This window comes from Hyperoodon ampullatus, assembly GCF_949752795.1.
Source record: "Hyperoodon ampullatus genome assembly, chromosome: 10".
Classification (NCBI taxonomy): Eukaryota; Metazoa; Chordata; class Mammalia; order Artiodactyla; family Ziphiidae; genus Hyperoodon; species Hyperoodon ampullatus.
In genome coordinates, this window is record NC_136923.1 from 89,012,217 (window position 1) to 89,036,523 (window position 24,307).

At 39.9% G+C, this 24,307-nt stretch overlaps 1 protein-coding gene across 1 annotated transcript in view; it reads right to left on the reverse strand.

Annotated features, from left to right (window-relative positions):
• Positions 1–24,307, reverse strand: part of CDKAL1 (CDKAL1 threonylcarbamoyladenosine tRNA methylthiotransferase) — a gene marked incomplete at its 3' end in the record, with an annotated part of 656,191 nt that overhangs the window by 33,822 nt on the left and 598,062 nt on the right. Inside the window, exons 14-15 of the mRNA XM_079712248.1 lie at positions 4,461–4,544; positions 1,318–1,482 (exon numbers count right to left, since the gene is read on the reverse strand). Coding sequence (XP_079568374.1) covers positions 1,318–1,482; positions 4,461–4,544 — 249 coding nt within the window. The remainder of the gene's footprint in view (positions 1–1,317; positions 1,483–4,460; positions 4,545–24,307) is intronic.

The window sequence follows — 24,307 nt, forward strand, 5'->3', positions numbered from 1 at the left end:
GCCATTTGTCATAAAATCCTTGTCACTGTGGCGATTTAAAATCAAACTTGTAAAACACACCGTGAGGAAAAACAGAAAAAAAAAATTTTAAAGCCACTTCCTTTAAAAATTTCTGAAGTAGTAGTTAACATGTCAAAAGCCACATCTCTAGCAATATAATTTAAATGCTGGATTACACTGTTCCTTCCTGGCCATCCATCCAAAGCCCCACGTATGATGTATGATTTTTTTCTAAACAACAGCAAACATTAACGGTTATGCTTATCAAGTATGAGAGTTCACTCCTGGCTGAGCAGGGTGACACACTTGGCAGGGTTTTGACAAAGGCTGGCCTACGTCATTCCGTAATCAGTCAGATGGCTATACACACGGATTCTTCACGTGTCCTCGTCAAGCTCATGAGAGGTGTCACTCACGTTTGGATTCCGGAGTCCACCACCACAATAAGCGAGAATATAGATAATATGAACGTCTTTGTCATTATTCCTAAAGCTTAATTAACATGCCCTTGACATTTCTTTTGAGGGAAAAGATAATACATATATTAAAACAATTTTGGAATTATATAGCCAGATAAATATCACTCATTGCTCTGAATGTTAAGTCATCGCTATATACTTTTTTGGGGAGCACTTCACAATTGTGTTGAAGAAAGGACATCAAATGATGCTTAGAAATGTGATACACATTTTCATTTCACACTCCATCAGCTTTTACAGCTGTAGCTCAATGAAATGTAAGAGAGAGCTTGGCAAACAGCCATATTTACCAAGGTATAAAATAGGGGTCAGGTTACTTTTTTATAGAAAGAAAAAAATGTTTAATTTTCACTCCACATTACTCAAGCAGATATTCAGCTAACACCCTAGAGAAAGGCACCATAACCACATATACTGACATGGTTTAATGCCTGTTTAACTGTATGTGGGTTTTTACTATATTACAAACAGCTTTGCAAAGCACAAAAATTATCCTTTCCTTACCCCCTTCCACTGAGGATCTACTGACACAGAAACACACTGGATCAGATCATCTTCCGTGTTAAATCTTTCACCTGAAAATAATGGCTTTTGCCCTCTGTTTCTAGCCTAGAAGCAGAAAGAGCTTATTCCCTTCACAGGCAGAGAAGCAAAGCTATAGGCATCAGCAGAAATGCATCTTTCTAATTCAGATTTCAATCTGCCGGAAAGGATTAAAGCCTCATGCATACATAAAAAGGGAACTATAAATGATAACAGAAACATGGTGGGAAATCACTGTGCCTCCAGAGCTGCTGTTTTACTAGCAGGGTAGAGAGGAAAAGCATCTTCTACTCACCTCTGTTAAACCTGAGATTTCTCCTTTTGCTAATGGTTTGCTGATGGACGGCGTGTATACTTTGGCATCTGAAACTGGCTGCCCTTTCATAAAATGTTTTCCTGATTCATAAACGTTCACTTCGACCATTTTCCCCATGAATGTGGGGTTCTTTGGCACTAAAACCTTAAAAAAAATTAGAGAAGCCTTAATTTTTAAAAACAAAATTTTATCTTAGAACAGTTTTAGACTTACAGAATTAGTAAGATAGCACAGAGAGCTGGTAACCCCAGACGCAGTGTCCCTCTTATCAACGTCTTACGTTGGTCTGATACCTGTGTCACAATTAATGAGCCAATATTGGTGTATTACTATTAGCTGAAGTCCATACTTTATTCAGAGTCCCTCACTTGTCCCTTAATGTCCTTTTTCTCTTTGGGGATCCCATCCTAAGTGGGCTCTATCTTCCAGATGCTCAAGGACCTGGGGGTCTAGCGGGAAGGGAAGGCATTTCTGGGAGGGGTAAGGGGCTATAGACAGCGCTCTCTCCTTGTGGGATGCCTGTGGTCCTAGGGCACGTGGAAGGCAGGCCTGGAACCGCCCGAGGCATCATCAGCCAGTCACTCTTGGACAGGCCTTTGATATCCTACTCTTGGCTGTCCCAGGCAATGAAGAAGGCTGGGACAACACCGATGAAAGCTTTATACTTTTAATACCTTCCAAGTTCGCTGTCAGAGTCAGGATTTGAGCAGCCACTTCAAATAAAGGCCCGCATGTTTGGGTGCATACGTGTGTGTGCAAGTGCACATGTGTGTGTGTGTGTGTTTTGGGGGAAGAGGAAGAAAATTTCAAAGCCGCCTTTTCGATACTCCAAACCTTGGTGTTCGGAGCTAAATGATGGCTGCCGTTCATTGCTTTCGCTCTGTTATGAAAAGCATGTATTTGTTAGTTCTACCTCCACGTAGAACCAGCTCCCCTGAAGGGTACTTTGGCTGGCTCACAGGAAACTGTCAGATGTCCCCTTTCCACCAGAGATTACTGACGGAGGTACTTGTTTACCTCGAGCAAATGTTTCCCCTCCTCTTGGACTTACAGGTAGTGTGTATGTATTATGTCTCCCTCACGCTTCTATTTCAGTACTGGAGATACTTGCCAATCTTTTCAAGTCATAATCCAAAATAAATAGACTAATTCTAATCCGGCAATACTTTGATATCTAGATACAATCTTCTGGAAGTCATCTTTTTTTAGAAAAATAATTCCTATGAAATCTTTGATATGCTTGGTTTTAGAGACCGAAAAAAAAAAAAAAAGAAAAAGAAAGAAAGAAAAATCAGATGAGAGCCAGAAGTTCCACAGCCAATTTCTCCGAGAGGCAAAAATGGATGTTGGTCTTTCTGAGTTTGATTTTTTATGACCACTGAGTACACTGCTTCATCAAAGTATAGGAAGAAAGGTCACCTGGGTGGTGGATTATTCATGGCAAGCAAATGGACTAAAAAAGCTTTAGTATCAGGATATGAAAGCCCTTTTAAATCAGTTTTTATAAAACAAGAAAATCTCTAGAGCAAACTATCCCTGGGAGATCTGGTACTATTCTCGGGGAAAATAACTCTCCTTGATCTGCTGTCTTGATCTGAATGAAGGGCTCAGTGTTTTTTTCCCTCCGGTTTTAATAATTGGAAAAAGCTCGACTGCTTTAAATTGGAGGAAACAGCTAATGAGGCATGCCATCGCCTTTAAAATGAAGGGGAAAAAAGTTCCCTGCTGGGGCGAAAACCCAGATGGCAAGAGAAAGGAGAGGAAAGAGGCAACAAAATACAATCAGGCTCCTCCTGAGGGCTGAGCAGAAGTTTGGCCTGAATAGGAAAATGGCTCTCTGGGGTCAATTACTGAGGTGGAAAATGGGGAAGAGACGGACTCAGCTCAGACGTGGAGGGTTCGGAATCCAGCCTCAGCTGTAGTCTCTACTGGGGACCGAACAGGGCACATTCAGTCTGGGCCATGAAAAGCTCCCCCACTTTCCCTGAGGACCAAGTGCCCAGTCTGAGATGATTCCACATGGAACATCCATGCTGGAGGCCCCTCCGGCTCTGGCTTCCCTGCTGTCTAACATGGGCAGTCGGCTTCCCTTGCCCATCCCTTACGTGACTTGCCCAGGCTGGCCTGAAGAGCCTTCCCAAGCCATGACCCACAGAGAAACATTTCACTTGTCATTTGATGAGGGTAGGAAAAAAAAAAAGAAAAGTAGGAAAACTCACTTGATATTAAGAAAAGCAGATACGATCCAGGGATGACCCATGAAATCCCTAGGCTCTTATGAGAATCTCTAACCTGGAGGGGCATATTACACCTCCTCCTTGGCCCTTCCCAGGGTCCATGGCTCCTGAAGGAGGCACTGTTTTCTTCAATCGCTTTTGAATTGCTTTACCACCTGGGGTAGTGGAATCCCAAATGCTAAAATAGAAGTCTGGCTGCTGGTGGGGCAAAGCACGCTACTTTAACGGGCAGGGAGTGGAGAGCCCTTCAGGTTGGCCTCGAAGAAAACTCTCAGAGTGAAGCTGGTTTGATCCTTACGCTGGTCTCCAGAGTTGTTCACCCAACTTGAGTTGAGTCCAACGAACAGACTATTTTCCCTTTGCCCCCAGTGTTTTTTATCAATGTGGAAGTTAAAAAAAAACAAAAAAACAAAAAAAAACACCTGAAACTAAACAAAACTAAAAAAGCCAACCAACAGACCAACCAATCAAAAGCCTGTGTGAGTGCTGTGACAGGGACAGGAAATCCCTGCCCTTCTAGGCTGATGTCGCCGGTACAGACGTCCTTCCTGTCCTCTGGACAGAACTTTCCCCTCCACGTTGCCAGGCTGTGGGGATTTTGGCAGTGAGAAGTGCCTGTTCCAAACTCCGCAAAGCCAGAGGCTGGTCCTGTCAAAGATGAATGGGGACTAAAACACACTTATGCCTTTGTATAGAATGTTTTGGAGATTAAGCCACAAAGATAAGCCCCATGTTAGCCTGGTTGGCTTGATGCTATAGAATAGCCTTCCTGCGACAAGATTCTACACCTCTCCCCCGCTTTAAGTCTCTTTCGCTTACATTGATTTACTTTTAGAAGTTTTTCTCATTTTGGAGAAACCCTAAGAACATGGGAGTATCTCTTACCTGCTCATAGAATCGATTGTGTGCAACATAAAACTGGGAATCAAAAGATTCTTCTGTGACTAATACTTTTTGTCTCTCACCAATCTGTGGAGAGAAGGGGAGAAAACCAGGAGAGATCAGGGCAAACACCTGAGCATCCAAATTAAATGCCAACCCAAATAGTTATGGACCAGTAAGTCGTGGCTTCTTGAATTTAAAGTAGACTCCAGATTGCTAGCTACTTAACAGCCAATACAAGAATCACTGATTCAAATTTTCAGAAAGACATTATTATCTATGTAGTAATATAAAATTAGTGTAGAACGAAATCTTATTTTCTTACAGAACTATGAAACAAAACTTGATCTTATTTCCTTCTTCAACATAAGTTAGATAATTAAAGGCTTCTAAGACATACAAAATCTTCTAAATATCACTTTGTTTTTCTTGAAACAAAGTTGCAAAACAAGCCAGAACAAGCTGCTTCTAATCCAAATTCATGAAAATATTTTGGCAATATGAAAGTGGTAATAAACATTAATTTGAGTTATGAGGGATGTAACACTAAAGAAAATGCCTTAAAAACTAGTCATTAAGTCCCTGTACCTAAACATTTCACACGTTACATGCAATTCTGAAATTACTGATTAATTCAGTTATTTACTTGTTATATACATTTTCTCTGGCATGGGCAACTGTCTCTTTTTTGTTGCAGGAATGACCCCATATTCATTTTATTTTTTTAAGAGAAAGACAGCAAAAATAGGGGACTGTTAATGCTCTACAGGATCTATATTTACGATCTAAGCATGCATTTTTAATAACCAAGAAGTTAAATCAGCCAAAACGTTGGTTAAAGCAATGTGACCATTTTAAAATAGTCTACTATTTCCAACTTTATTCAACTGTGAAATGCAACATTTAAAGTATCATTACTTTTTTTTTTTTTTTACAACATTGTCAAAATGTCTGATTTAGCAAACCAGCTGTATTGGATGATTGTGCCTGGAATCACTTTTGCCATTGCTACTAGATAAATACAACCCTCTATGTTAAAGCACATTGGCAAGATTTTTTAAACGAAATCCCTGTTCTCATATGTAGGGACTTGTCACCATGTTCAGGCAGTTACCACTTGGGAAACATAAACACAGCTGCACTAAATAGACCACCTAACAAAAAGAAAAAAACAAAAAAACCCACCAAACTCTTCCGTGCATTATACAATGACAATACCTAAATACACCATAATTTGCTCTTTTTCACTCTCTCAATCAAATGTAGCCCCCTTAGCTGAAGGTTGTAAGGTCTCTAGGATACTTATCAAACACTTAACATAGTTCACTCCTTGAAAACCAGTGAAAAGTTCCCGCACTATTGTCTCTTTTAAAGATCAAGGAGAAACAAAAGAACTACTCCCAGCTTCTACTTTGAGCTTTAATGGCCCCGTTTATTAAAAAAGACTGATGAATATTGGGTTTCACTGAAGTATATGCTTCTGGAAGGAAACTTAGAATGTTTGCACACATTTCACAGTGCGAGTTGCTTATAACTTAAGATAAGTATCTGTCAATGGTTCTTAAGGAAATCTGCAATTACACTTCATCTAACATTAAGTTTTCAGGAAATTAACAACAATACGAGAGAGGAGAGCCACTGAAAACGTACGCCGCTTTTTCCCTCTTGTTGGAATTCATGTGGACAGTTGTAGTAATCATTTTTGGGCTATTCCATTTTATCTGGAGAGAATAACGATGACAGTAATATATACATATTGAGTTAGAAAGACTTGCTATGTTTATACAGTAGAGGGCAGGGCTTTCGATCAACCATCAGAGAACTATTTGTATGTGAGTATTTAACTATTATTTGCCAAAGGGATTCAGGAAAATTGCTATGGGCAGTAATTTATAGCGGCAAACACCTCTCCAATCACCCTTTTGGTCCCCTCAACTATGGATTTTGTCTCATTGCTGAGGCTCTTAAAGTTCCCCAGAGGCTACTGAGCAAAAATGAGCATAAGCAAGATAGGACTTTGATGAAAAACTGATGCAGTTTATCCCCAATCCCTAAAAAATCCAACAAAAACAAATAATAAATGCTCTACGCAGTACTCTTTTTTTTTTTTTTTTTGCGGTATGCGGGCCCCTCACTGTTGTGGCCTCTCCCGTTGCGGAGCACAGGCTCCGGATGCGCAGGCTCAGCGGCCATGGCTCACGGGCCCAGCCGCTCCGCGGCATATGGGATTCTCCCGGACCGGGGCACGAACCCGTATCCCCTGCATCGGCAGGCGGACTCTCAACCACTGCGCCACCAGGGAGGCCCCACAGTACTCTTTTTTAAGAATGAAGTTGCAATGAAGTGAATTATCAAATATGACCTTTAAGAGAATCAACTGTTTCAAATAACCTTAAAAACAACAAGGGGGCCTTCCCTGGTGGAGCAGTGGTTGAGAGTCCACCTGCCGATGCAGGGGACACGGATTCGTGCCCTGGTCCGGGAAGATCCCACATGCCGCGGAGCGGCTGGGCCCGTGAGCCATGGCCGCTGAGCCTGTGTGTCCAGAGCCTGTGCTCCACAACGGGAGAGGCCACAACAGTGAGAAGGCCCGCGTACCGCAAAAAAATTAAATAAATAAAATTAAAAACAACAAGGAAATTAAGGAAGCGGGGATGGGTTTCAGTTGGAACTCTGGAAGAGGCAACTTTGCCTTGGTGACAATAAGGAAACTTATGGGCCAAGCGTATTATTAGCCTCAAATGTTTTTTTAAATGAGCCACCTCCTTACTCTCCAAGTGTTTTCTCCCCAGCCCCACATGATAACCCAGTATGGTTAAAGACCACGTAACAAGATTTAGGATAATCATCCTGATTTACCTAAGAATGCCTCTCCTATCCAGCAAGGAAGTCCTGTTCTCAGAGGAATAAGCAGGGCTTCAGAAGAAAAAGGGCAACAGTTACCCTTAGGCCACTAGGACTACAACCACCCAGCTTTCTATTATGCTAAGGGCAGAGCTAACCCACTAAAGCAGGGGTCCCCAACCCCTGGGCCACGGACAGGGTCGCAGAGCAGGAGGTGAGCGGTGGGCGAGTGAGTGAAGCTTCATCTGCTGCTCCCCGTCGCTCGCATTACAGCCCCCCAATCCGTGAAAAACTGTCTTCCACAAAACTGGTCCCTGGTGCCAAAAAGGCTGGGGATCACTGCCCTAGAGGGACCAGTTTGTCTTAGAGAATGACGGGTGTACAGTGTCTCTTCTCTGAGATTCTGCAACATCTACTCTCTGCTGACATTCTGATATTCTGCTGAGAAGGCGGCTTCCTGGGCTACTCACCATCCCTGTCAGAACCTTCCCTAACAGCTGGAACCTCCGGCAGGAACGCAAGGTTACGTCACTGGCTTAAGACAAGCCCTTTGAAGAGGAAGTTAACAACAAGATTGCTTGAGTAATTTAAAAAATGAACCAACTCCTGAGTTTATAGAATATATATATATTTGTATACATACACACACACACACACACATATATATTTTGAGAATGTAGAGGAGGTTGAAAATAATGGTTTCCATAAGCTTTGTGACTGGTAGCACAATATGGCTGTTCAGCAGGGATGATTAAGATGCAAGTGGAATTGTAAACCCAAAGAACGGTCGGTCAGTCTGGAGGGTGATTTTAAGATAACTGGAACTTTCAAGGACAGGGAGAAAGGGGGAAGTTATTTGGAGGGAGAGGGAATGGTCAGAAGCAGGAATGCACAGCTCTAGCAGAGCCCAGGGGAGAGGAGTAGGAAGAAGGTTTATTCAACACCATCAAATGCCACATATTCGAACTGGACAGTAGGGTGAGAGGACATGGGTCTGGGTAGATTATTTTTAAGGTAAAAGAGATTTGGCTACATTTGGGGACTTTGCTTTCCTCAGAGAAAAAAACGAGAGTTTGGAAGAAGCGACGTGGAGCTGGGGAGAGGTGAGCAGGGCTGAAGAGGAAGTAGATTCTGATTTTTAGAGGACCTTTCAGTTCCAAAATTCTCAGTCGTCATTCAGGGTAGATTTGGTCTGCTCACAAGGTTTCAGATGAAGGAAACAGGTACTCTAAATCCAGGCTGTCTCTTTTTTCACAGTAAAAGTATGCTTAGAGCCCTCTGCAAATTACAGGTACTTTCTTGCTGCACTTAAAGTAACAATGTGATCTTAATACCCACCAAAGAAACATTTACAAAGTTTTTCATAAAGCTATTCAGTGACCTGAACCCGAAGAATCCTGTCAAAATCTTCCCAACAAAGCCCTTTTTAAAATAACCTCTTTTCCTTCTGATTTTCTTTACAGGTATGTAATTTATAGCTGATTAAATAAAATGCTTCTTTGATTTCTAGAGCATTTTAGAGTTTAAGAACTAGGGCTAGGAGACTTCCCTGGTGGTGCAGTGGTTAAGAATCCACCTGCCAATGCAGGGGACACAGGTTCAATCCCTGATCCAGGAAGATCCCATACGCCGCGGAGCAACTAAGCCCGTGCACTGCAACTACTGAGCCCGCGTGCCTACAGCCCATGCTCCGCAGCAAGAGAAGCCACCGCAATGAGGAGCTCACACACCACAACGAAAGTAGCCCCTGCTCGCCACAACTAGAGAAAGCCGTGAGCAGCAACGAAGACCCAACGCAGCCAAAAATAAATAAATAAATTTATTTAAAAAAAAAAAAAGAACTAGGGCTGGGAATACAACCCCCTGCGCTTTTATGGGACACTCAGTTTCCATTTACAAAGTTTGACTTTCAGGACATTTGTCAGGACTTTTCAAAGTGGCTGTCAGTCCTGGCACCTACTGTAACAACCTAGATGTACTTTGTAATTTATTCATCAGATGTCAGTGAAGACAGTGGCTTTTCCAAGGACGTGCAGAACTTCACTTAGTACATTTTAACCTGACTTCATAAACACATTTTATGAAAAATGAACTATAGAAATAGTCTTGTAAAAACCTTCCCTCCATTTCACAGATTGGGGCACTGAAGGAAGGGAAGGTACAGAAAAAGTCCACAGGTTCCTGCATTACCACTGATCTCACAGAGGTGATGGGAACTACGGCCCCCACTATGAAAGGAGTGTAGTAGAACTTTCTAGGCTTTGTTGAAAAGATATGAGAAAAGCTCTTATGCTTTTTTTTTTTTTTTAAACCACAAAGGGAGAAAAGAAAGACCCTATTCCCCTAAATAGACAAAGAAGGTAAGAACATGAAAGGGGCTTAGCAATCTCTGATTTCACAGAGAGGAAACTGAGGTCCAGCAAGATGCGGTGATTTGCTCAGTGGCAGAAAGAAGTCTTGGAAGCGTTCCTGCTACTTGATGTCTCCTATTTAATTGCTAGCTGCAGAAAACATACATCATGGCTCTGATTCTGCAGTGCATGGCTTTTGCTTGAGCAGAGAAACATCTGTGACAAACAAAAAGCAATGTTTTTTTAAAATTCAATTTGGGGGTAGATTTTACAGTACATTACATAATCAGCTGGCTGTGTTATTTGTGTCACATCTATGCTTCAAATTTCCCGAGTGCCTGAAGTGGTGAGAAACATCAGTTCTAACCATATGGCCAGATAACACACAGAAAACACACACTTGCATTAAAAAAGCAGTGGTTTACAACAGGATTTGGTTGCTGAATGAATGTTCATTCAAGCACATTCTATTTCTCCATTTGTCCTAAAACAAACAATATTCTGTATGGCTATTTAAGGATTTAAAGAGAGAAACTAAAAAGAATTGCTTCAAGACAGGCAGAAAATACTGAAATTTAACAAAGACATTAAGAGTACTTGGGCTTTTACCTTTAACCCAGTAAGAAATGTTACTTGTATAAGTATTCCTTGAACTAGAAGAAGCAAAGAGCTTCTTTTAAACCCATATATGGCTTTAAAGTATAAACTTTATGTAAATCTTACTTTTAACTAGTTTTTTTTTTTCCCCCTTCTTCTCACTTTTGTTTTACTTAAACAGAAAGCCTGAGGTGTGGCTTTAGAAAATAACTGCAATTCACTTTACTCTGAAGGGTTAGGTTAGAGAGATTTTAATTAATTCAATATAACCACTCAGAGTATCCAAAAAACATTCACAAAGGACAGATATATATTAGAAGACCTGTGTAAGAGAAATATTTATTTCTTGAAAACAGTTATAAGAAGGCAGAGGAATTATTTTGCTTCCCCTGAAAAGTTTCTAGCAATTAATTTTTCTGTCCAATTGCCTTAGGTGGAAAAATGCAGATTAAAACACACATATCAAAAGCTCTCATAATTATTTACAGCACATTCCTAATAAACTTAAATTTTATCTATGTTTATCCTATACAATATTCTGACATGCTACTTCTGCAGCTGTTTTTTTTTTTTTTTTTTTGTAGATAATAAAATACAATTTTTCTACCTGACTGGTTTCTGAATGCATGACTCTGGGAAATGTCAAATGTCTTTCTTTACCTCCAGTCAAATTAGTTTTTCTTTTTTTTCCTAAGCTGCCTGGAACATGTTAAACACAAGGCTGTGACCTTAAACTCTGAAATAATATTTCTAGTGTCTGTGCAAAAGCCTGCCCTCACATACACCTTTAGACTAATTACTGCAGTGTAATGTTGCCAGTGAACCACTGTAATTACACTTGGAGAAAAGTATGGTCTTGTTCTTTCCTAGCTAATGAAAATGATAACCTTTCCATTTTGATTCATCATTCACAACAGGCAGAACATGCGAGGCTGGGTCTCCACGGTATACAGTAATTTTCCTGACTGTTTATGCACACTTCTGTTTTCTGGCCCTGCAGAAGCTGGAATTAAAGAAGCAGGCATACTTACGCTAAAAATAGTCAACAGTAATAATAGCAATAACATTAAAATTTAATACCATCCTTACTCCACAACGCCATTCTATAATGAAATAGGGCCATGACACGGGAATGTGTGTCAAAAATGATGACAGCATAGAAAACAAGTAATGAGCCTCTAAGTCCATCGTATTCAAAATGCTTGCCATCTGTTTACTGGTCTACTTATGGATTCCTGAGAGAAGATGTGGGACAGTTCATTGTGAAAGGGGCTGGACTTGTATCCGACTCTTAAACAATGACAGGAAATACATTCTACTAGATTTTTAAAAAAACACTATCCTCTGTGTGAAGAAACACATATTCTTTAGCTATAATTATTATTAGAATTAAACGTGTTCAAAAGGGAAAGAATGTTCCTTTGAGGTAGAATATCCATACCTCTAAAGTGTTTAATTTATGATTATCTAGTAATTGCCATGAGTATCTTAGTGGCTTTATTATTCCTTCTTCACGTTTCAGAAATAACCTAAACACCAAAGAAAAACTGAAAAACAATTTGGCTTTTTGAAAGTCCTTCCTCCCAAAGCAATGATGAAAGTTACAAAGACCAGACCCAAGGTGGTTCTGTTGAATCAAATCAGACTCTGAAATTTCTTCTAACAATGGCCCTTGTGCTTTTGTCTTCAATTGTTGGCTGGTTTTCTTCTAGCCATGTGCCCACCCCAGTAAGAGAAAGGCAACCCAAGGGAGTCTCTTCTCAGTTGGAGGCAAATGCCATTCTTAATAACAAAGCCATTTTCTTCTGCTGGTTGACAGCCAACAATAACAGTACAGTAACAGTGCTTTACTGATCTGGTAAAAGTCATTCTAGACAGCAAATACTTACATGACAAATGCTGACCTGATCCCTGTGCAGCATTAGAGATCTGTACCTGAGCGCTGACTGAACTTCCAATTTGAAAACCAGCCAAGTTTTAATTACCTGCCTGTACATTTTTGGTATTCTAGAACATTCTCTTAACAAACTCAAACAAGTTGCCTTTCCTTATCACAGACTCGGCGCAAGTATGTTACCTCTATTTTTTCCCACACTAGGCAAGCTCTACAATGCCCAGGCAGTATAGGAAACTGCTCAACATTTAAAACTACCAAAAGCCCTAAAACCAGATGTTGCCAGTAATATCTATTCACGAGATCTTGTTAATGGGATGACCAAGTGGGGTCAATATGGGATATGTATGTGGAACCCTTTTTTAAATTAAAATTTCAATTTCAAGATCGAACATTTATCTCCATTTGCTTCTACCTTCCTGATCATTTCCAATTGGTCTCTATCAATCATTACTCAGCAAGTCTGGGCCAATTTTCTTTGATGAGCTTTTCACATAGGCGCAAAGGTGACTATCCTTTTATCTTAGAACTATTGAACAGACTACCTTCTTGGAAAGTGTCTTTAGAATTTTCACTGATAACACAATAAATAATCCAAGTTACAAACTCAGACAGGCAGCTGAGCTTCAGAGAGAGATTTAGTGTTCATGTAATCTAGTAATGTGCAGTAATTACTTGCCAACTCACCTCACAGTTGCCCAAAGCCCTCATTCCAAAAGCACTGAGCACCAGGCACCTTCAGTTTCCTATACTACCAAATACTTTATCAAAACAATACAAGACTTGGAAGAATTCAAAGAAAGATTCAGACATTTGGAGAGAAAAGGTATGGGTGTGGTATATAGGACACCTAATTTTCTTTGGGGGGAAAGAAGGCTTCTTTTTAAATACTAATTTATAGGAGACGATGGACAGGTTCTAGCGTACTCAGGCTCTAAATGTGAATTTTTTGAATTATGAATTCAGAGCTGTGTGGGTGGTGGAATTAAAAGATCATTTAGTTCAAGGGCTTCCCTGATAGCACAGTGGTTAAGAATCCACCTGCCAATACACGGGACACAGGTTCGTGCCCTGGCCCGGGAAGATCCCACATGCCACGGAGCAACTAAGCCCGTGTGCCACAACTACTGAGCCTGCGCTCTAGAGCCCGTGAGCCACAACTTCTGAGCCCGCGCCTAGAGCCCGAGCTCTGCAACAAGAGAAGCCACCGCAATGAGAAGCCCGTGCACTGCAACTAAGAGTAGCCCCTGCTCGCCACAACTAGAGAAAGCCGTGCGCAGCAACGAAGACCCATAACTTTAAAAATGGATTTTATCCTGACAGTTGCTTTTAGGCATGTGGTAAATTAATGAATTAATCTAAAGCTGCACCATCCAGTACAGTGGTCACCACCCACAACTGGTTGTGGAGCACCTGAAACATGGCAAATCCAAATTGAGATGTGCTGTGAAACACACACCAGTGTAAAAAACTTACCAGATTTCAAAAACTTAACATAAATAAGAGTATAAACTAGCTCATTACTTTTATATTGATTACACGCATGTTGAAATTGTAAAAATTAATCAACAGAAACCTCAATGAAATTAGAGTCAGGAGGCCAGAAGGGGAAGTCCTGTGCTTTATGAGGATTGCAGAGCCCAAGAGGAAGAAAGACTTTCTCTTCTTTCCTGGCAAGAGCTCTGCTAATGAGGGACCAAAACAGCTCAGCCAATGAAAAGTCACAATAGTGCTTTGACCTCTCAACTCCTCCAGTGAACTCTTTGCTTACTATACCCATCCTAAGTTCCTTTTCCCCTCTTTAAAAGAGTTCTCCTCTCCTTGCTGTGTGGGGACTTGCATGTGGCTCACTGTGGTTGTAGACCCCAAACTGCAATTCTCTGTTGATCCATCATAAAGCCATTTTTATCAGAGAAACAAACGGCAGCCTATTTCTTGTAGGTCAACAAAATGATGATATTTTTGATATATAAATAAAATATATATTAAAATTAATTTCAACTGTTTTTTAGCATAGCTACCAGAAAATTTAAAATAACATCTGTGGTTCATTTCCACTGGACAGTGCTGCCCTAAAATATTATTAGGTAGTTAAAAAAAATTTAACAGAAATCCCCCCTTTCACTATTTTAAGGACCAGATTGATCATTTAAAAATTTTTTTTAAACTCACCACAAATACCCTTAAATTTGCACTAATCATGTAAATGCAATGCTTTAATTTTAGGAAAGAATGCATACATATCTATAAATTGTTAAAGGCAGGAATTTTAAACTGCTAAAGTTCTCTTTTTGACCTTTAAATTAATCTTGTTTCCATTTTTCTGGTCGACCCTAGCCTCTCCAAAAGTTTAAGGCATGATCAACTTGCTTATTGTTTTTTGGGTAATCCAAGCAACCAAAGAGAGGCCATCTAAATTTCCCAATCTGTCATTTCCCATTTTGTGTGGCTGCAAAAGCAAATGGTGTTTGAACTTAAAAGGCAGAAACAGACCATTCTCAACTTCATTTTTTAAAAAGCCAAAATGAACGTCCAAAATATGTACCGCCTTCGGTCAGATAAATCTTTTGTTACCAATCCTATTACCAGAGAACTCAGCATGGATGTGAGCAATAAATTACACATGCAGTACACCCACCATCTTTCAACCATTTGCCAGTCGGGATGGAGGCAGAGGAAGCAGAATGGATTAAGCAGAAATCAAAGACAGCCAAGCTCTAATGGTGCCTAATTAGCATAACAAAAGACATTGCCACAATCTTTCAGCAGTGGGCAATACATCTCATTAAAGAAGACTGAATAACAATTATTCTCTCCTGCTCCCCACCCCCCAACCCCTACGCTTCTTGGCTTAGCTCTGGGAGACCCTGAGAGCTGGGCTTGAGAGCTTCTGCTTTCTTGGCCAGGCATCTGGGCTGCAGGGAAAGAGCCCACTTGTATTACTGTGCACCTGCATCTCAATGCTTTATTCTGCTTTCCTCTCCTGCTGTGAAAATGTAGCTTCTTCAAGCACACCAAGTCCTACTATGCGGTTTATAGGTATATAATATTGAGAAATAGCAATGGTGACCTAAAAAATGAATACCAGTTCCCCCTAAAATATCTTTATTTAAAGAAAATGATCTATTTGTTTCTCTTCACTTATTCTGTTTTTCCCTTTGATATTACTACCCTGTCTCAGAGTTAATGAAGCTAAACTGAAATGCGACCAAATTTATCGCAACCAGTAATTAGCCCTGAGTATGTGCGCATGCACATGTGCGCGTCTGCATGAACGTGCACACACACACACACACACACACACACACATACATACATACATCATGGAATTTAAATGAGAGCAGTCTGCTTCAGACCTATCCTCTCTCCCCATCTCCTCTTGATGATAGACAACTGAGAAAATATATGAAATTCAACACAAGGAAATTGAGGTTGCAGGTGAACACGTGGGTAGTTGTTGTATAAATTTAAACCAAGAATAAACGATTCTACTTAAACCAAGGATAAAAAAATATTCTTCCAGGGTGATCACTAAGAAAGATGAAAGCTTCAAGTAATCCTATGTACTGTTTCATATCAATCCACTTTGGGGGAAGGATTGAGTGGGGAGGAGAGAGAAAAGGATGCATTTATTTAAACCAAACAATTTCCAGTTCTGAGCTATATTTTTTGATCAGTAACCTTTCAAAAAGGAATCTAGTTATGAGGGCTGCTTTGATTTTTGTTTTTTAATGGTCTCTCCTGCCAAACACAATATTACAGAGTCTACTTAAACCCAAAGACTGCCATGTCTGTGAGCTGCCCTAGGAAAAGCTGTTGATCACAGGGGTGGACAGGAACCTCTGCAATCGTTAGAGAGACTCAAGAGAAAAACTGAGCCAACGCGCTGAGTAGCTGGGAAAGCCTACTGAACCTATGTAGTGTGCCTGGATGGTCCACACTGCTGCAAAGTCGCTGCCTCGCAGGAACTGAGAGACCTTGAGAATATTCAGGTCATTCACATCATAGGCAGCAGACGTGGGGCGAGACATTTTGATGCTATACACAATCTGCACATGGCAGCACACAGTTAAAATAAAACTTGAGGGCTTCCCTGGTGGCGCAGTGGTTGAGAGTCCGCCTGCCGATGCAGGGGACACGGGTTCGTGCCCCGGTCTGGGAAAATCCCACATGCCGCGGAGCGGCTGGGCCCGTGAGCCATGGCCGTTGGGCCTGCGCATCCAGAGCCTGTGCTCCGCAACGGGAGAGGCCACAACAGTGAGAGGCCCACATACCGCAAAAAAATAAATAAATAAAAATAAAACTTGAGAAGTCACTTAAATCTTAAAAGGCCCTCCTCTCTCTGGTGAACTACTCAGCATTCAAGAGCTGGTTTCCACCTTCCACCCTTTAGGAAGAGTGAATTTTTAAAAATCCTCTCTCCCACTTCTCCTGTTTAATAGATCACACTGCTTTTGTTTTTTAACTTCTTGCCTATTTCCACCTTAAAGTTTTGTCAAAAAGTAGTATTCAAACACAACACGTTATTATGAAGTCTATCCTGATTTCTCTTTTAAAGTACAACAATTTGGTATTTTAATTCCCAGTCAGTAACTAGATCTCTGGTAATCACCACAGTCTGAGTCTACTGGTCTGACATCTTACAAAGGTATCTGGGTACATTGGTACAATTTCCTTCTTTTTTAAGACAGAACCCTGGCCAAGAAGAGAAGAGCTTGAAAAGTACTAACCAGGGAGTCAAGAAGCCTTTCATTCTCCAGACGAAGGAACAAGATAAAACCCCAGAAAACAACTTAGTGAAGTGGAGATAGGCAATCTACCCAAGAAAGAGTTCAGAGTAATGATCGTAAAGATGATCCAAGAACTCAGGAAAAGAATGGATGCACAGAGTGAGAAATTATAAGAAGTTTTTAACAAAGAGTTAGAAAATACAAAGAACAATCAAACAGAGTGGAAGAATACAATAACTGAAATGAAAAATACACTAGGAAGGAATCAACAGCAGAATAAATGAGGCAGAAGAATAGATCAGTGAGCTGGAAGGCAGAACGGTGGAAATCACTGCTGTGGAACAGAATAAAGAAAAAAGAATGAAAAGAAATGAGGACAGTTTAAGAGACCTCTGGGACAACATCAAACGTACCAACATTCACATTATAGGAGTCCCAGAAGGAGAAGGGAGAGAGAAAGGGCCTGACATAATAGCTGAAAACTTCCTTAACATGGGAAAGGAAACAGTCACCCAAGTCCAGGAAGCGCAGAGAGTCCCATACAGGATTAACCCAAGGAGGAACACGCCGAGACACACAATCATCAAACTGACAACAGCCACTAACTAGCTGTTTGACTCCAAACAAATCATTTCACTTTGGGGCCTCAGTTTCCTCATCTTAAAAAAGGGGGAAGGGGATTGAAACCAGTAACCTGAAAGGCCACCTCCGGCCCACATATCCAGGGAGGAGGCAGGGCCAGCAAGGTGTCTGTCCTGCAGTGAAGGCTGAGGGCGCACAATGGGAAGGGAGCTTCTGCCGGCAGTGGTTGTGGGGGCAGCAGCAGTAGTGTCCCATGGACACAGCCAGGGGCTGGCCCTTGCCACACAGCTTGGCACTAGTCTCATCACCAGCATTCCTTCTTTTCACTTCCAGAGCTGACACATAGCCTGGGATTAACAACATTTGCCAAAGGCAAGGCTGAGTGGAAGAATGAGTGGGAGTAACATTTTGGGGATTCGGTTTCCTGTCTGGAAGAAACAATTAAAATAATTACCTGGCTTGAATCTTGAGTTGTCTTCAGATTAATGACCGAGCTTTTGGAAGTCAGTATATGTGCTGGAAAAGTGGATTACTGTTGGCATTACAGCTGACAGTACTCCTGTTACCGCCAGGAGTATATTCCCAAATTTCATGCATCTTTCATTTACTATAGAAGGTAGCTCTGTGAGCTGAAACACATTCATGAGTTCAGCATTACTGCTGGATATCTTGATTGAAGGAGTCAAGAGAAAAATCTAAGTAGAAAACTATCTTGGGGCTCTATCCAATTACTGCTTCAGAATAGGCATAGGTTTTAGAAAGCAACACCATATGGATGCAGGATTATTTAATATATATAGACTGTTGCTAAACAGGCTAACAAAGCAGAAGGCTGCAGGGCCTGGACCTTAAGGAGCCCAGGTCAGCTGTCTTGCTAGGCCTGCTGTCATCTCTCTTGAGGAATCCTGCCCAAAAAGCAGAGATAACTTTTGTGCTCCCTTTTCAAAGCCATGACTCAAAAGGATTTCAGAGAGGTAAGACAAAGCATATTTAATGGGAAGAAAGGAAGATAATTGTCCAATATTGATAAACCCACAATTCATTTTTTCAGTAGCTATTGGAAAGATGAATTATGCTTAAAAAAAAAAAAAAAAAAAAAAACCCCAACCTGAGCAACTTCTTGTCACTTCTAAAACATGATCCTGTGCCTGCCTGAAAGAGTTAAGCCTATATAAATATTTATCATTCTTCTTTCAAAAGGATAAGAAAAATTCCTTTTGCATACATGAATTTCAGATTGCTAAGCAAACATCAGGATATGGTCAGGGGCCCATCATCTTAATGAGGATATGGTAATGATAATTTTTTTTTAAGCTTGCTTATATGTGATCAAAAGCACCCTAGAGATTTTGATTTTATACTGGGGCATGCACAGACCCATGAACAGTTAATGCCATTAGAAGCATATGGGTGGGATAACAGGAATACCATCAAGGGCTTACAGTGGGACTAGGGTGAAAGATTCATTAAAAGTGATAAATAGGATATGCCTTACTTAATGTCTTGCAATTGCATATTTAATACAGCAGGCCAGTGACTATGCATTTTAACTGTATTTTTAAGAGAACTGCCAGATCTTAATTACATATTAAACAGTTATTTGCAAATGAGTACCTCTTCATTAACATATCAGAATCATAATAATAAACAATTCTCTGTTACAAAACAGTACATAGGACAGTGGGAAGTTTCAGAACAGTACATACATATAGCACTACAGCAGGACAAAATATCCTACTTACCTTGAGCAAGCTGATACCTTAAAATTTTTTTAAGGGAAATAAATAACCTAGATGCAAGTTCACAAGATTCTACATTTTGTGAGATCAGAGATTTTGTTTCTTTTATTTGCAGCTATACCTCTAGTGCCAACACCATGCTTGGTTCACTGCAGATGCTCAATAAATGTTGAATGAATGAATGAATGAAAGAACCAGCTCTTTTAACAAGTACATAGTTACATTTTTGCAGTCAGATTGTCATGCACTGATATTTTTTTAAAAATTAAAAATTTTTTAAATTTAAAAATTAAAAAAAATTTTGCTTTTATGTTTCAATAACTGTGTATGTAAAAAAAAAAAAAAAGACCCAAATATTTAAATTATGACCCTAGACTATAAATGTGTTTATAATAAGACATGGATATTTCCTTCAGTAGATTGTAACCATAATTTAAATTATTTTGTTCCACACTGTTTTTTATATCTTTTTTTATCTGTTTTTTATATTTTTGTAAATTGGAATTAAATCATCAGTGAGGTTATTCTCAAAGGATTTACTTCTCAGATTTATTCCATGGGACATAGAAGAAACGCATTTTTCTGTTACACCTTCGTAACAAATAGCAGCTGTAATAATCTTACTTCACATAGTTCCTTAGTTAATTATTTTTATTAGAGACTATTTTTTTAGAGCAGTTTTATGTTCATAGCAAAATTGAGGGGCAGGTCCAGAGACTTCCCATGTATCTCCCTTATAACTTGTAACAAATGTACCACTCTGGTGAGGGATGTTGATAACAGCTCCCTAGTTTTCATTTTCAGGTATACATTTGTTGTTTCTAACTCAGAGACCAAGAAACACAAAGAATTTAAGTAACTTGCTCAAGGTTAATAGTGAGTTAGATACAGCTCCCAGACGCCAAGCTTCCTAGCCCAAGTGTTCTCTGTAGTCTACAATGCCGCACCATCTCTCTGCTAGTTATTTTGCGGGTCTGGAAGACAGCACAAAACAAGGCCCTTAAGAAGAGGTATAAGAAAAGAAGAGGTGCTGTAATTAGCACACAACAGAGTAAAGCAGAAAAAGATGGGAAATGTTAGAGAAATTTTCAGTATTGTCATTCACTAACCAGTAGAGAAAGATGGAAAATTACTGAGATCTTTTCTCAAAATAGTCACCTTGAGTTCTCTGCTTTGTATTATTTCTCCACTTACTTCTAGCACCTACCACGACCGAGAGCACAAGCACTGCCCCCCCCACTCCTTCTGTTCCAGCGATGCAATGGCGTACCGTATTTCTCCACCACATACCCTCGAGGGTAGGTATTGACATTATCTTTTCTCTACAGACAAGGAAACTACGGCCCACTGCGGTGCTCTTGGCCAAAGTCACATAGTGTATAATGGTGAAGCTGAGTGATTTCCTTTTTACGGAGGTGATAGTTAATAGCTTACAATATTCATTCAGAAAAATTTTACGATTTTTTTTTTTTAAATTTTTTAAATTTATTTATTTATTTTTGGCTGTGTTGGGTCTTCGTTTCTGTGTGAGGGCTTTCTCTAGTTGTGGCAAGCGGGGGCCACTCTTCATCGCGGTGCGTGGGCCTCTCACTATCGCGGCCTCTCTTGTTGCCGAGCACCGGCTCCAGACACGCAGGCTCAGTAGTTGTGGCTCACGGGCCTAGTTGCTCTGTGGCATGTGGGATCTTCCCAGACCAGGGCTTGAACCCGTGTCCCCTGCATTGGCAGGCAGATTCTCAACCACTGCGCCACCAGGGAAGCCCCAAATTTTACGATTTTTTAAAAATACAAAGATGTATTATTATGAATAAACAATTACTTCCAAATTCTTCAGCTTGCCAGAAAGCCAGTAGGCAAGAAATATAAAATAAATTTAAGGCTAATTATTAAAATATACCCGTGCCCAGCATTTCCTAGCAAACACGGGGGGTGGGTGGGAATGCCCTCCCTTCCCGAAACTACTTGCTCCTAACTAGGCATCTTCATGTTCAGCGTGTGACTTTGGTTAGCATTAGTCTTGAGGTTAAATAAGGCCTCAGACTGATAAACGAAGGAAACATCTGACTATTAACAAGCAAACCCATGATAATGAATTGTTGAATCAGGGCAATTTCTTTTATAAGCCTGTTTTGGGTAATATTTCTATTATGGTCTCATTCTCTCTCTCTCTTTCTTCCCCTTCCCATCATGCCCCCCACCCAACCACCTTACTTCCTTCTCTGTCTTTGAAAATCCCAGACGCTCTTTGCAAAGATATTGAGGGCTTTTGCTCACCCTGAAACGAGGTGAGGAAAGGCAAGCAGCGCCGTGCCAACAGCAGGTAAGTTACTTCCCTCCTAATGAGTCTATCACTTGCTGTGTCCTAGGTTAAAAGATAATACGGATACTGGCAAATAAGTTTATAAACTTTTAAAACTAATCGTGACAGCACTCTTCTCACACTTTTTGAGTTGAAATGTTGTTTGGGTAAAAATTCAGAAAAATGTGACAGGCTGGAATCACTCCCTAAGCTGTGTGCTCTGCTAGTGACCCCGGCATTACAGAAAGAATAGGGAAACTGGTTGGAGACCAGAGCTGAGCTCTCATGTGCTTGGGTAGGTCCTCTGGGGTCCTGGGTCAGATGCAAACACAGCCAGTTCACTTAAATGAGAGCAGGTGCCATTCCTTAAGAAAGTGACAACTGCTATATGAAAATGCATTGTTGGTGATACTGATACCACCGTTATAACTACAGAGGCCCAGATGGTGTACACGTGAGTAAGTTATTGTCTGGAAGCTGTCCTGGGTTGGAAACTTTTTTGGGTACCATTTTCAATCAGATTAATTCCTTCTGCAATGACTTTTAACAAGATCATCTTTGACAATGTGACCCCCCCTTTCCTTCAATTAAAAACCCTTATATACAACTTAAAATTAACACTAAAACCAAGTTTTTTTTAAAAAGCTAAAAAGTGTGGTCTCCTCTTCATTATTTGAGTTCAAAATCTACACAGGGCACATCCATGTTAACAGCACAATGATGTCTTTTCCACTATCAGTGCAATCACAACATAAATGGTGAAGGATTTATAAAGAAAAATAGGCATGGGGCTTTGTGGAAGAATTGTATATTATTAAAAATCCTTAAATATATACGTAACCGCTGTCATATAGTTTAGAATGATGATAAGAAATGTAATTTCATGACGGTTTCCTTTTCTCTCTCATCTGACTCCTTCCCCAGTACACTGCCCTCGCCTTGCATACTGTGTGCTTGCCCCTTGAATCTTCATCTCTCATTTTGTTCCGCTGTCCTGTGCTTGCAACACTGGCTGCTCCTATCTTCTAAGTGACATTTCGTTATTTAGTTGACAGACTAGACAGAGTATCAAGGGGTGACAACAAAACAGGTTGAGTTCAAGTGAGATTCTGACTTTGGTTTGGACAAGCTACTCACTCTTGCGTTCTATGAAATGAGAAAAGCTTTAAAATCCAACTATCTTAGAATTAAAGAAACATATATAAAAATATCAGCTAAAATACTACAAAATACACTTAAAAATGTCACTTTGCATATTGGTTTATGCGACATTTCTGGTTAGGTTGCTAGGCTTTGAGAAAATTTTTATCAAAAATAAACAATTACTCTGTGTGTTTGCTTGCATTATCTTTTTGGAAAATCATCAAATATATCAGTAAATGATGATTCTTCAATTTCCTTATAGAACACATGTTTGAGGCGATCCAGCAGGCATTTTTGAGGTGATGTATCGCCGTGCTACTAAAAGAGAAAAAGTAGATCAGATAAAAACCTTAAATAATACCTAGCCAGGTTGAAAATCATACCATACTCTTTAAATCAAGGCTTTGGTTTTATAAATCAAGTCTTCTGGTTTTGTTCAAAACACCTACTTTTTTATGCATTCACTTTTAGAAGTTAATGAAAAGAGGGTAGAAAAATAATAATACGAATTGAAATTTCCAAATAGAATTAGGTAATTAAATCAAATCTATGAAAAATTCATAATCATTACAAACTGGAACTAGTTCTTCCTCGTATTTGATAACAAATATACCCTCTACAAAATAAAATGCGTGTGGGGGTGTGTTTGTTCAATTTATCAAAACAGTGATTATCATTATATATAATAATTAATATCCCCAAAATGGAAACAAGCCAGTGTATTAAAGTGGAGGAAAAAAAAGACCTTCTCCACAGTAGAAGGGAAGAGACCTAACTTCATTTATTTATTTTTTAAAAAGATTTTTTTGATGTGGACCATTTTTAAAGTCTTTATTGAATTTGTTACAATATTGCTTCTGTTTTTTTATGTTTTGGGGGTTTTCTTGGCCATGAGGCATGTGGGAACTTAGCTCCCCAACCAGGAATAGAACCCACACTCCCTGCATTGGAAAGTGAAGTCTTAACCACTGGACCACCAGGGAAGTCCCGAGACCTAACTTTAAAAGCAAGGCACAAGGAACTCTGCTCAATATTCTGGAATAACCTAAATGGGAAAAGAATTTGAAAAAGAACAGATACATGTATTTGTATAGCTGAATCACTTTGCTGTACACCTGAAACTAATACAACGTTGTTAGTCAGCTATACTCCAATATAAAATAAAGATTAAGGAAAAAAAGGCAGTATTTTATAGATTTCCAATCTGTTCAAGTCTACCTAAATTAACTGCGAATATCCAAAAGTCCAAAAAAAAAATCATGTTTCACTATGATTCTGATTTAAGAAGAAGTCTTGCCTATGTAAATAATTCAAATGAACAGCACAATTGTGGATTTCAAAATTATAATTCTTCTCTAACAGTGAGGGGATTGTGAGGATTGCTTTTCAGAAATGAAATCCCATCCTGTGAAGACATTTTCAGACCACGGGGGCAGGAAGACCCTTTGCCTCAGCTGTCTTGGGCTTCTTAAGAGTTCATGTTCTAGTGCATGTGTCATCCTTCATATAGAGCTATCTATACACATGAATTCAAAGCAATAGTTTTTACTCCTTTATTTAGACTGTAATTTACAAAAACTCCCAAGCAGATTAAAAATTTCACCACTGGGGAGACAGCTGCATACTGAGTATACCCCTTGTTTGTCTTATTTGCACATCTTTTTAAACACC